The sequence below is a fragment of the Acomys minous genome (genome assembly GCF_964271855.1).
Source record: "Acomys minous genome assembly, chromosome: 6".
NCBI lineage: Eukaryota > Metazoa > Chordata > Mammalia > Rodentia > Muridae > Acomys > Acomys minous.
The window spans coordinates 120,981,639-120,995,783 of NC_140487.1; the positions used below are offsets into that span (position 1 = coordinate 120,981,639).

Here is a 14,145-nt window from a genome sequence, read left to right on the forward strand (position 1 = left end):
AGCAATAAAAACATGATCTGGTCAGCACCATTCATTTTCTTTATCAAACCATTAATGGAAAAGGCATGAGCTGTTTAATTTAATCTATCTATAACAATCCCTCTCTCTCTTCTCCCTCTCTCTCTCTCTCTCTCTCTCTCTCTCTCTCTCTCTCTCTCTCTCTCTCTCCCTCTCTCTCTCTCATGAACTTGTCAGAACACATGCTTGTCTTTGCCATCCCAAACATAATCTCAAAGGGACACTTACAATGAACTCTCCCACAAGCAGGCGGTCCAGAGTCTGTCGAATCTCAGCCTTGGTCTGCATCTTTAGCTTGTTATATTGCCTTCGAGCTGCTTCAGCAACCCTCACCTCAAGCTCAGACTGATAACCAAAACCTGCAAGATTGGAAATGCACAAGATGTCAGGGCTCACAAGTGACTGTCACTTCTGCTCTCACCCAGAAGATCCACCAAAGGGGGGACGGGGGATAAGCAACAAAGCAGCTCCTTATCAAGGCAAGGGGGAGTGGTGACAGCCTTGAGGGCATTGAGGCACACGAGGAAAAGGTGCCTGACTTATTAGAATCCCTAGAACCATTTCTGAAAACTCCAAAGTACTGTACTTCAGAATCATTACAAAGCAAACTATTGTATTGAAGGCACAATGCCAGCCAGGTCACTCACAGTTACTGTTTATATGAAAAACCTCACAACTGTCAGAAGCTTCAGAGTGAGCAAGGAAGAAGGGTGCACACAAAGTAAATGTTATTTTACTGTTTCACAAGCCTCGCTGGGCATGAAAGCACTTCTCTAACTACCTCAGTCTCCTTGGGGAATAAAGGAGATCATAAATGCATCAAGAAAGCTACAGATACTGCCATCCACAAGGAAATTCTTGAACGCCCTATCTTAGTCCAACAAGCTAAAACCACTTAGCTGGCCAAAGAAACTGCCTGGATGAAGGATTTAAAAATCCTAAAGGGACATGGGAGGGACAACTGGCCAAGGACACTGATTCAGCGTCCACACACAATCCTGCCACTTATCTGCAGGCTCTGGCCACACTACCAGGGCATCCAAATGCGTGACAACCTTGTCCAGAGCACCAGCAATGACCCAAAAGATTTTTGTTTTCAAAGGTAACATAGGATCAAACAAACAAAAAAAGTTAACCTGAGGTATGAACCTTTCCCTTGTAGAAAAAGTCTGCCACTTTTTTAATAGCCTGTGGGTTGTAGATGATGTTCAAGGGCCTCGTGCTGACATGCAAGCGTCTCTCAAAATGGCTGTGCGCTGGGTTTCTCTCATAGAGCATCTCAAAGACCGGACTGTCTGGGTCTGCAGCTAAAGAAAACAGAGAGGTGAAGCACAACCAAAACTGTACCCACACAGGTCTACAGAGCATGTTGGAAAAAAAGACATCTTTCTAAAATCTTTTCTAATCAGTTCACAATTATGCAGATTTTTAAAATAAAGCCTAAAAAGGCCCGACTCTAATTTTTAAAAGGAACCATGACAGCTAGGCTAGTGTACTTGTTCCCATAATGCAAAGTAAGGCCCAGAGGCCTTGCAAAGCTACCCTAGTGACAGCAGGGAAATTGAGTCCCACCCAGGGAGTGCAAGGCTGCCTCAGGAGCAACATGGATCCACGTGACAAACCACTATGCACAGAACAGAAATCAAAGTCTACCAATCAGTAATAAAGTTTTTTTTTAAGGATTTGTTTTAAGAACATGTGAAAATTTACCAGGGTACTGATCACTCCTGTCTGCTGATGCAGTCTGGAGACCGAAAGACTGTGAGACTCTGCCAACTTCTTTCTGCTATTAAACACATACACAAAATGCTTGAGTGGAAAGTGGCACAGAGCACCACCCCCTTTACCTTGCACATTGCTCCCTCTCTGCACACATGACTCAAACCCCCTTCTCACTGCATTACCACATCTGTGCACCACTGTGCCATCTCCTGGAACAGACAATATGCTATGTGGTACCTAACGCATCTAATAAATTGCCAAATGGATATTAAATATTTAAAACTTTTCAAATTTTAAGTCCACTCTCCCACATACTCTACGAACATCCAAAAAAGAAGTATAGACAGAGTAAATGCATAAATATTCCGCTATTTAAACTATGTCTTTGTCAATAAGACCAAAGATGCACAGTTGGTAAAGGATATTACATGTAAGATTAAACATACTAAAGGACTAGAGGTAGTTCTCTTTTGGAAAGATGAGATTGACATTAGGTCAAGAGCAGGGACCTGTGAGACATGGGAGAGGTTCAAGTGTTAAGCCTTAGGTGCCGAAAACAGTGGTGCCACTGCAGTACACACTTTCACCCACGTGCGCTAGCCACAGCACTGCAGTACACACTGTCACCCACGTGCGCTAGCCACAGCACTGCAGTACACACTGTCACCCACGTGCGCTAGCCACAGCACTGCAGTACACACTGTCACCCACGTGTGCTAGCCACAGCACTGCAGTACACACTGTCACCCACGTGTGCTAGCCACAGCACTGCAGTACACACTGTCACCCACGTGTGCTAGCCACAGCACTGCAGTACACACTGATACTCACGTGTACTAGCCACAGCACTGCAGTACACACTGACACTCACGTGTGCTAGCCACAGCACTGCAGTACACACTGTCACCCATGTGCGCTAGCCACAGCACTGCAGTACACACTGTCACCCATGTGCGCTAGCCACAGCACTGCAGTACACACTGTCACCCACGTGCGCTAGCCATGCCCCTGCAGTACATACCGGATTGGGGAAGACCAAGAGAGGAAACATGGTTCCTTCCGTAGCCAGGTCTCGGAGAAACAGTCCACCCAACCGGACTAAAAGCAAGGAGGAGTTTCTTCGAGGAAGGGACTCTGCTAGAAGTTTTACATCTATAAAAGATAAACATAAGAGATGGCACCATGTTCTAAGGCCTAATGTGCTTTACACCTAAAAATAATGCATATATTTTACAGAGAACTATCTGAAACTAGGAAGTATTTTTCCATGAAATCTGAACACATGTGCACACACACACACATCTGTCTGTCTGTCTATATAAGCATACAAAGACTGTTGGGAGGTTTCTCAATAGAGTGAAGTGTTTTGTATTTTGGTTTGAGATAGGCTGTCTCTATGCAGTCCTGCCTGGCCTAGAACTCTATGTAGAACCTCAAAGTCAGGAGATCCATCCACCTGCCTCTGCCTCTTGGGTGCTGGGATTAAAGGTGCACACCACATGCCTGGCATCACAATGAATTTTAAGTAGAGCATTCACCCATGTGTTCAAGCAAGTTGTTAGTTCATTTAAGTGTATGACAGCTCAGATCTAAGAGCTATAAACTCAGAGAAATGAGCCTCTGTCTGTCTGTCTGTCGGTGACCCTTTTCAACTACCAAGGCATTTTGGATGAGCTGCTTAAAACATACTTATGAGACGTCCAAGCCAGCATCTGGGTATTTATTTGTACTACTTTAATTCAGTCAGTGAAAACAAACACAACTGGTCCATATCATTTTAGATGTACACATTCCCCCGCTCACCAAAATACACTTGCAACCCCAAAGGGTACTTACAGCACCTCCATGGTCATTAGCTCCAAGGAAGAGTCACTTAATACTAACGTCCCAGGTGACTTCAACCAGACAGTGCTCTGCCTCCTGGCGTGAGTTCTCATTCTATAAAATGAGTCCTATTCCTGGTTTATTTAGGACCTTATTTTTCTCATTTTTATGTGATATGCTAATAATTTCCTGTTTAAAATAACCCAATAGGGAGTTAATACAATGGCAGTGCGCTTACCTGGTACATGCAAGTCCCTGAGTTCAATCCCTAGCGCTATATAATGAATTAATGAATTAATTAATAGTAAATTAATTAAATGCCCAGGTGCCACACTCAAGTGCTGCCTAGTGTCCACACTGGGAAAAGGCTGGCATGTGGTTTCCATAAGAAACAAATGCTCTAGCTAAGCTATAGTGCTACAGACCATAAGGCTCAATGCCAAGGACCCACTATAGATACACACGGAACAAGAGGTGCAGACACACATGCACACTGGGGAACGCAGGCCTAGGTAATGATCAGCTGGTGAGTATTATGACTGGGGCTCACAGAAACCCAGCCCTGCACTTGCCCTATGGTTCCTAGTGATCTGGAGACTCTTCTGGGTTTGGTTTTATTCTTTTTTTGGGGGGGGGGGAGGGGGGTAAGGGAAAGGGGGAGATGGTTAAAAAACAAAATAAAACAGGGTTTCTCTGTGTAACAGTCCTGGCTGCCCTGAAACTCACTTTCGTAGACCAGGCTGGCCTCAAACTCACAGAGATCGGCCTGTCTCTCTGCCTCCCGAGTGGCTGGGACGAAAAGTGTATGGTACCACACTTGGCTTTTGTGATTTGTTTTGAGAGAGAGAGAGGGGGGGGGGGGAGGGAGGGAGAGAGAATATATGAGTATGTTATACATAGGTGCCCTTAGAAACCCAAGGTGCTGGGTCCTGTCCTGGTTGTTTTATTTTGATTTTGTTGTTGTTATTTTGTTTTGTTTTTGTCAATTTGACACAAGCTGGAGTTTTCTGAAAAGAGGGGGCCACAATGAAGAAGGACTGGCCTGTAGGCAAACATGTGGGACATTGTCTTATCATGACAGCTTTGGGAGGAGCCAGTCTACTGTGGATGGTGCCACCTCTAGGCAGTGGCCCTGGGTGTACAAGAAAGAAGACTGGAGCCGGCTGCCCTGGAGCACACCTTTAATCCCAGCACTTGGGGGGCAGAGGCAGGTGGCTCTCCATGAGTTCAAGGCTAGCCTGGTCTACAGAGAAAGTTTCAGGGCCAGGAGTGGTGGCGCACGCCTTTAATCCCAGCACCAGGAGGCAGAGGCAGGTGGATTGCAGTTAGTTTGAGGCCAGCCTGGTCTACAAAGTGACTCCAGGACAGCCAAGGCTAACACAGAGAGACCTTGTTTCAAAAAATAAGAAATAATTTTTTTAAAAAGTAGGCTGGAGAGATGGCTCAGAGGATAAGAGCACTGACTATTCTCCCAGAGGTCCTGAGTTCAATTCCTAGAAACCACATGGTGGCTCACAACCATCTGTAATGAGGTCTGATGCCCTCTTCTGGCCTGCGGGTGTACATGGAGGCAGACCGCTGTACACATAGCAAATAAATAAATCTTTTTTTAAAAAAAGTTTTTTAATTAAAAAAAAAGTTTCAGGACAACACAGAGAAATTCAGTCTCAAAAAAAAAAAAAAAACAGAAAAGAAAGAAAGAAAGAAAAAGGGAGGGAAGGAGGGAGGGAGGGAAGGAAAGAGAAGTCAGTAAACAACATGCCTCCATGGCCTCTGCTTGTTTCAGTGTCTGCCCCAGGGTCCTGCCTTGAGTTCCTTTAATGATGAAGATGTGCAAAGCAAATGAATCCTGTCCTCCCTAGCTGCTTTTGGTCATGGTGTCTCATCACAGCAATAGAAACCTAACTAGGCAAATCCCCTGGTGCTGAAGTTACAGGCAGCTGTCACCCTCATGGCGTGGGTATTGGGGCCCAGACCCAGGTCCTCTGCAAGAGCAGTCTGCACTCTTACCTCGGAGGCTTCTCTCCAGACCCTACCTTCTCACGACTCTAACAACCACAGATGATGAAAACAGGGTGTTGGCACTAGAGACCTGCAGAGCTGGCCCGAGCAGTACCTGAGAACTCGAGCTGCATAAATGCGCTCTCGTTGGCATGAGCAGCACCCTGCTCCTTGTGCAGGAGCGTCACTGTGCCCCGCTGTAGCTGCACGTTCAGCTTGGCAAAGACGTGATCTCGCTTTGTGTAAGTGTTCATACACGAGGCATCTGCGGTGGGGTCAAAGAATTCCTCGGTGCCTACATGGTAAGGGAGAACAAGTAGGCTTAAGAGAAAACAGGAAGACAGCAAGACCAGGTACCCTGACTGACAATGCTGTTGAACCACATTTCCCTTCTTTAGGCAAGTACCCAAAGACATAGGTGACTAACGGACCATGGCTACTACCTACATGTGGTTCCCAGGCAGCATGACACATGTGGCTGATGTGGCTAGTGCAATTTAACTTAACTAGTCCCTTATGCTGTGGCCTCACACTGATGGCACAGGTCTACAGAGGGCCTCCTCTGGGCTGCCATCAAGCTTCAGAGTTTGTGAACAAGCTCAGATTTAGTTCTCTGACAATGGCTGCCACTCAGATCTGTCTAATAATGTACAAATGACCATAGCCATGGAGTCTCTTCCAGAATGTGTCTTCCCCTCTACCTCTGTGAAACAAACTGCTTTCCAAACGTCTCCTTTGGTTAAGTCTGAAAATGACCTCTCAAGCTACTGCACAAAACCCTTCACTCCAACTGAGAGCACGGATGCAGACAGGCTCACGGCATACCCAAGATCTCCTCAGGGGTCCAGTGTTCATGGGACTCGGCTGCCAATCCTTCCATTACTTTCCCTTCAGGGCTCTGCTGGCCATACCAGCCGCCCCAGCCTGGAAACCACGACTGCAGGTACTGCAGCATCCCGCTGCCTCCGCTGGCATCTGGCTCACCAGGCGAGGCTCCAGGAGAGTCAAACTGAGGCTCTCGGAGACTCTGTGTGATCACAAACAGACAGACATGAAGACCCACGGACAGCTGAGAACTGTGATATGCCACTGGTTGTCACATTTCCTGGCGGAGCACAGGCATAATTGACACTGAAGGGACCAGGGCGCTCTGGGACCAAATGACCTTTCCTAAACAGATTTCTCACCTCTGCTAGCTCCTCTTGCTTATAAAATCGATCATGAACCAGTTCACGCAGAATCTTCAATTCCTCAAAGCTCTGTTCCTCCTCAATCCGACACATCTCCTCCTGTTTGGGACAAATGAAACCGAGACACTGCAATGCTAGAGAAAGTGAGCATCAATAAACGGGTCCCACCAGCCTCCCTGGAGGCTGAGAAACGAGACATTGACAAATGCCATGAGAGCTGCCTCTGGCACAAGCAGGGTTCCCTACAATCCAGCACTTGATACTCGATCTCAAAAACTGCACTAGAACTAGTGGAGGCAGATGGAGCAGCGAGACCACGCTTTGCTTTAGTGGGCAGCTGCCGAGCAGTCCGACTCTGCACAGCACTGACTCAGGTCACAAGCTGCTTTACACATTAGCCTAGGACATTAAAGGAAGCAGAGGCTGTCATGGACTCCCTTTGTGAACCAGACTGTCCTCGAACTCACGAGATCCTCCTGACTCTGCCTCCTGAGCTCTAGGATTAAAGGCATGTGCCACCATGACCAGCCAAAGAAAACAAAGTTATAATTCTTCCCACCTTCCAAAGGAAACTGAGGGCCAAGCTCAAACAGTATGCATACTGACCCCAGATCTTTCATAGCCACAATTAATAAGAGCATGGCCATTTCCAAAAGTTTCATACTGGTTACTAAAGAGCAGTAGCAAAACTATTGTACTGTGGCTGGAGAGATGGCTCAGAGGTTAAGAGCCCTATCTGCTCTTCCAGAGGTCCTGAGTTCAATTCCCCAACAACCACATGGTGGCTCACAACCATCTATAATGTGATCTGATGCCCTCTTCTGGCCTGTTGGTGTACACACAGGCAGAGCACTGTATACATAATAGTAAATACATCTTTTAAAAAAACAAAACTATTGTATCACTTTTTTTTTCTTTTCTTTTCTTTTCCTTTTGCTTTTTTGATAAAGGGTTTCTTTGTATAGCCTTGGCTGTCCTGTAGACCTGGCTGGCCTAAAAGAGATCTCTGCCTCTCTGAGTGCTGAGATTAAAGGCGTGTACTCCGTGTCCTGGTATATCACTCTTTTTTAAGAAAGCAAAATTACCTATCCTAAAAATATTTTCTTTTCTAACATTAAAAGGACACACTGACGGTATGGTCCACAGCTCAGCTCACAGAGCTGCTGTGGCTCGGCCACCTCAGCACTGATTCAGGTTCCTCCTCACGGCACCCTGCCTTTGCCTTCAAGAAAGCCACCTAGAGCTGGGTGTGGTACCACACGCCTTTAATCCCAGCACTCGGGAGGCGGAGACTGGTGGATCACTGTGAGTTTGAGGCCAGCCTGGTCAACAAAGTGAGTCCAGGACAGCACAGCCAAGGCTAACACAGAGAAACTCTGTCTTGAAAAACCAAAAAAGAAAAAAGAAAAGAAAGAAAGAAAGCCATCCATCACACAATGACTGATGTCCCCCCTTTTCACAAGGTACCCGTTGTCAGTAGCCATGTCAGCCATGAAGACAGCAATAGGCAAGCGGGGGCCATGGTCTCAGCATGCTGGCAGAGCAGTGAGAACTCAGTTCAGTGAGACCGCTGGGGACCGTCCTGTGAAGAGGTGCCCCTTTCTGTTTATAAAGGTCAACTAGAGGAGCAATCCTAGAAAATATCCTGAGCCAAAATATAGAGAGAATGGTCTGAGCCATTTGCAAAAGCAAAACAATTAAGGAGCAATCTTCCTGGTGGAGTACATCAGACTTCCCTTTTGCTGGGAGAAGGCAGACAGACCCAGGAAGGGGTGAGCCAAGACAGGACTCTGGCAGCTCTGGTCCTAGGGCATCTAGCCCACACATAATTCAGATAAGGCTTGCCTTCTCACCTGTGTCACCTGCCTTGGCTTCACCTCTACCATCACAAAATCCAAGGTCAATCAAGTCAACTAGGATTATAGGAAATGGAGACCAAAATCCACAGAAATGAGTAACAGACTAACAGTCAGACTACGCTCAGGACGGGAAGAGACACTGCTAAGTCCAGGAAAGTCTCCCTGATCTGCACCACAGAACTGCGCACTGCGGGAGGGGCCTGGCAGGGTCACAGCCGTCTTTCCTTCCTCCAACCTACAGCTCGTCTCAGGGAGCAGGGGTGGAATCCACTTCTGGCCAAGATGAGGCTCAGGATCTCCCAAGAATTCTCCACGATACTGAACCCAACATTAGCCTATAAAACTGTGCCTCCAGCAAGGCACATTGAACCTTCACAGACTCAGCCTTTGTTTCAGCCAGTGAGAGAATATTCTTAGCTAAGTGTGGGGGCTCGGGCCTGTAATCCTAGGACTATGGAAGGAGAAACAGGAGGATAAGGAGTTCAAAACCAGCCTCAGCCACACAGAATCTGAGGACAGCCTGGGCTCCATGCGTTGCTGTTTCAAAACCAAACAAACAAATTGAGAAAACTAACAAGCAAGCAGTCCACTCACCTTGTCCTCTGCAGACAGCATGCCTCCTTTTAACTTGGTGAAATATCTGTCAGTGTAAAACACGGCATCTCGGGCACGATGCAACAAAAACTTCCACGTCAAACACTTCCTCTGCTCTCTGATCTCATACAAGTTAGCGTTCAAGGCGAAATACCACCACTCTCGGCAGCTGCGACAACCGTGACAATGTGTTAGTCCTCCCGGTGAAGACCACGGCAACGCTCCTGGTCCAGGACAAGCCTGGAACGCTGCTCACTCTGACCTGAGACATTTCTCATATCAGCCCCTAGCTGCTATCTTGGGCCCGTTTTAACATTAAAGCTAAGCTGAATATGCAGAATCCGCTGCCAAAGAACATGGAATTATACTGTGTGTCAATAGCATCCAGCATGTAAGCAGCCCGCCTCCCCCAGAGCAGTCCCTCCCCAGAGAGGAGACCACTGCTGGCAGCAAGGCAAGTGCCATCATGAGACGGTCACCACAGATTTGACTGCTACAGATTTTCAACTGAGTTTCTAAGGACATACACAAAAGCACACCAGATCTTTACAAAGGTTTTAATATGTCAGACATTTATCACTGTAACATGAAGAGAGGAATTACGGGGCAGGAGAGAGGACAGCAGGCAAGGAACTGAGGCTGGGCATGGTGCTACATAGCTCTGATCCCAGCACTCAGGAGGCAAAAGCAGGAAGGTCTAAGACAGCCTGATCTACATGGGGAGCTCCAATACATCCAGGGCTACATAAAAAGACTCTGTCATGCTGGGTGGTGGTGGTGCACGCCTTTAATCCCAGCACTTGGGAGGCAGAGGCAGGCGGATCGCTGTGAGTTCGAGGCCAGCCTGGTCTACAAAGTGAGTCCAGGACAGCCAAGGCTACACAGAGAAACTCTGTCTCGAAAAACCAAAAAAAAAAAAAAACCAAAAAAAAAAAATCATTCTGTTCTTATAGGGAACCAGAGTTCAGTTCCCAGCAACCACATCAGGCTGCTCACAACTACTTTTAATTCCAGATCCAATCTGATTCCCTCTTCTGGCCTCTGTGGGCTTCTGCATTCTCATTCTCTCTCTCTCTCTCTCTCTCTCTCTCTCTCTCTCTCTCTCTCTCTCTCTCTTTCACATACACACACACACACACACACACACACACACACAATTTAAATTAAAAACTATTTTTAAGAAAGAGAATTGATTTTTGCTATGGAAGCCAGAGAGCACAACCTACATAATGTGGCCAAACAGACTGAAGGACAGAAAAAAGGAGGTGTGCAGAGTGCTGCAGAGAGTAACCACACACCAAACGTCAGCAAGCAACAGCACTCTGCTTATAAGTGACACCAAGGATCTGCTGAGTTTCACTGTGTCCAGCCTCAGAGCGGATCTTACCTCAACAGAGATGACAGGAAAATCAATGGTGACAAAAGACACTTCATGCTCCTTTGCCCCAAATGTTATTTCTTTTCCCTCAAGGGTAATACACTCACACATGAAAACCTAGCTAACTACCCAAATTAAACCACCTGCCCTTTTTTCTGCGATCACATGCACAGGATGGGGACAGGCGAGCATGCTGCTGTAAGACACACTTTGTGGATGACAGAGAGGTACCCTTACTTCTTGGACACAGGCACTTTTGGTTTCCACTTCCGGAATTTCACCTGCCTCTCCTTCCGCTCCAGCTCTTTGAGGAATCCCATGATCTGCCGGTACTGCAGCTTTATCAGAGGAAGAGATACTACATTAGGATAGAAACGGTTCTTCTAGCAAGAACAACTCACTGCTTAACCAGTGGCCGAAGCATCAGCATGAGGCATACTCTGACAGCTGCTTAGTTCTCCCACGCTCTTTGCTGAGCACTCAAAAACTCCCAATCCAAACCGAAACTGAGAGCTGATGAGATGGCTCAGAGGTTAAGCGCACTGACTGCTCCTCCAGAGGTCCAGAGTTCAATTCCCAGCAACCACATGGTGGCTCACAATCATCTATAATGAGATCTGGTGCCCTCTTCTGGCCTACAGTCTAGCCTGCAGGTGTACATGCAGGCAGAGCACTGTATCCTTAATAATAAAAAAATCTTAAAAAAAAAAAAAACTCCAAGAAGAGACTTGATACCCTATGAGCATATAAAGGGGGAGGAAGTCCCCCTCAGTCACAGTCATAGGGGAGGGGAGTAAGGGGAAAATGGATGGGAGGGAGGGAAGAATGGGAGGATACAAGGGATGGGATAACCATCGAGATGTAACAAGAATAAATTAATTTTAAAAAACAAAACTAAACTAAACTAAGTGGACATGAGCCCAATTTCACCATGTGATGTCACAGGGGTTCACACCGGCCTGGAGTGACAGTGCTGAGGACGCTGCGCCAGGGCGGCTTCCTTTTGTTCCGCTGGGCAGTGGCTCTGAGCTCTGGGAAGAGCCCTGTACCTGAGACAGCTTCAAGGGAATGGTCTCCAGCTGAATGTCACACTCGATCCTCGGGCTGTGCCGTGACCTCAGAGGCTCCTTGGAGCAGTTTCTTCTCAAGAGGGCGGATGCGCACACAGGCTCCAGGATGTAGTGGTGACTGCGGCTCTCCATGCTTCTGGCCATGGCCTCCTATGTCATAAAAACACTGGCTCTATACAGTCTAGCCTTCCTTCTGGCTGCTACCTTCTACAATATTGGGAATTTAAGCTATGGGCTGTGCACAGCACCAACGTTACCTAATCCACCTTATGTCACCTGGAGGTGGGAAAATGAACTGCGTCTCTCCACTTCACTCAAGTGCCTACAATGTCTTCATAAGAAGACGAAGCTAAGCTTTCCCTCAGTCCTTCCCAAACAGTGACACTGTCTATTCATAAACGTGACTTAAAGGTCCATCCCCATGGTGATGTTCAAGGAGAACCCGAGCAGGCTGGCCCCTCTCTACAAAGCTGATCTGCTGCTCTGTTCACTCAAAACTTTCTACTGAGCAACAAAATGCTGTCTACAGTGTGCCACAGGCTCCCAGCAGTGAGAAGCCACAGTGTGCCACAGGCTCTCTGCAGTGAGAAGCCACAGTGTGCCACAGGCTCTCTGCAGTGAGAAGCCACAGTGTGCCACACGCTCCCAGCAGTGAGAAGCCACAGTGTGCCACAGGCTCCCAGCAGTGAGAAGCCACAGTGTGCCACAGGCTCCCAGCAGTGAGAAGCCACAGTGTGCCACAGGCTCCCAGCAGTGAGAAGCCACAGTGTGCCACAGGCTCCCAGCAGTGAGAAGCCACAGTGTGCCACAGGCTCCCAGCAGTGAGAAGCCACAGTGTGCCACAGGCTCTCTGCAGTGAGAAGCCACAGTGTACCACAGGCTCTCTGCAGTGAGAAGCCACAGTGTGCCACAGGCTCCCAGCAGTGAGAAGCCACAGTGTGCCACAGGCTCCCAGCAGTGAGAAGCCACAGTGTGCCACAGGCTCTCAGTAGTGAGAAGCAAGGAATCAGACACATCTTAAAGACAGAGCTTTAGCTGGGTGTGGTAGCACACATCTTTAATCAAAGCACTTAGGAGACAGAGAGAGGTACTAGGATCTCTGTGAGCTCCAGGACAGCCTGGTCTATGTAGAGAGACCCTACCTCAAAATTAACTAATCAATTCATTAATTAAAAACAACTTTACATGAAAAAGATGCACATGATAAGAAAAGTTCACCAAGTAGCATGATCCATGTTAGAATACACAAGGCACTGTGCAGACACAGGAAGCACATCGGGCAGACTCTAGACACAAGATGCTTGTAGATGGGGCACAGCCTACAAATCAGAGAGGGCCTGCACCACGTGCCTTGATATCAACTCACACTAAAGCCCCTTGCGGGAACATACCTGCAACTCAGCCTGAGGCAAGTCCCCCAATAAAGTGCAATCGACATCCCAGTAGACACTAAACTCAGCCACGTCTAATCGCTTTTTTCGCATTAGTTTCTGTACCTGAGGGAAGAAGGAGGAGAAAACAGGATGGCCGCCTTTAATTTCACATATAATTGTTGTTTACTCAATAAACCATGTGTGAGACATCACACATGAAACACTTTGCAAGGTGCAAGGATGCAAGAGCAAAGGAAACAGTTTACTCTCATACAGCTTAAACTCCACCCATGCAAGGCCTGGTGGCTTACACCTTTGATCCCAACACTCAGGAGGCAAAGACAGGTGGATCTCTGTGAGTTCCAGGACAGGCAGAGGTACATAAGACCCTAAAAATGAGTACATAAAAAAACAAAGCCACAAGCAAATTCCAACCAGCCAGCAACTCCAACATGCATGAATATTTTAAATTACACAGAAGAAGCAGTGGAAAAATATCTAAGATGCTATGAGTAAACAGACGGAGAATATCACTGGACAAATGAGCGTCAAGTTAGCTGTAAACCAGTGCAAACGGCCTGATGTCTTCAGGGGACAGTTATTACATTTCTGTTGTTGTTTTGTTTTGTTTTTTGAGACAGGGTTTCTCTGTGTAGCCTTGGCTGTCCTGGAACTCACTTTGTAGTCCAAGCTGGCCTCGAACTCACAGAGATCCGCCTGCCTCTGCCGCCTCCAGAATGCTGGGACCAAAGGCATGCACCACCACTAGTCTGATTATATTTCTTAACTCGAACTCTGAACGGAAGAGAAACAGCATGGGTGCGTGTACATGAACACATAGTTGAAGTGGGAAGTCAGCTAAGCATTGAAACAGTATCTTGGGATATTATGAGGGTATCAGTTTGGACAGTGTTCTCTTCCAAGAAGTCAAGTTCACCCATAAGTGTGAGTACGTTCTTATCTGTAAATGCCAACTGTGCGGATAGAATCAGGTTACAATGAAGCCGTGCTGGATGAGTGTAGGAACAAAGCTAATGAATGGGGTCCTTGTAAGAAGAAAAAAGAGAGAGAGAGACCAAGACAGAGAGAGACAGAGGAGGCAAGGCCCTGTGAGCC

At 47.2% G+C, this 14,145-nt stretch overlaps 1 protein-coding gene across 7 annotated transcripts in view; it reads right to left on the minus strand.

Moving 5' to 3' along the window:
• VPS13D (vacuolar protein sorting 13 homolog D) overlaps nt 1-14,145 on the minus strand; it is a 229,158-nt gene that overhangs the window by 190,507 nt on the left and 24,506 nt on the right. For 6 of the 7 annotated variants that reach the window (XR_014780258.1, XM_084787200.1, XM_084787199.1 and 3 more), the window contains 11 exons: nt 13,048-13,152; nt 11,636-11,806; nt 10,824-10,924; nt 9,209-9,377; nt 6,753-6,854; nt 6,391-6,592; nt 5,681-5,860; nt 2,762-2,892; nt 1,729-1,804; nt 1,155-1,325; nt 247-377 (listed from right to left, as the gene is read on the minus strand). Coding sequence is in view for 6 of the 7 variants with exons in the window: in XM_084787200.1 (XP_084643326.1) it covers nt 247-377; nt 1,155-1,325; nt 1,729-1,804; nt 2,762-2,892; nt 5,681-5,860; nt 6,391-6,592; nt 6,753-6,854; nt 9,209-9,377; nt 10,824-10,924; nt 11,636-11,806; nt 13,048-13,152 (1,539 nt within the window). In the remaining variant the exon portion in view is untranslated. Of the gene's footprint in view, nt 1-246; nt 378-1,154; nt 1,326-1,728; nt 1,805-2,761; nt 2,893-5,680; nt 5,861-6,390; nt 6,593-6,752; nt 6,855-9,208; nt 9,378-10,823; nt 10,925-11,635; nt 11,807-13,047; nt 13,153-14,145 lie in introns of those variants that run through there. The other variant, XM_084787201.1, reaches the window with a different exon arrangement.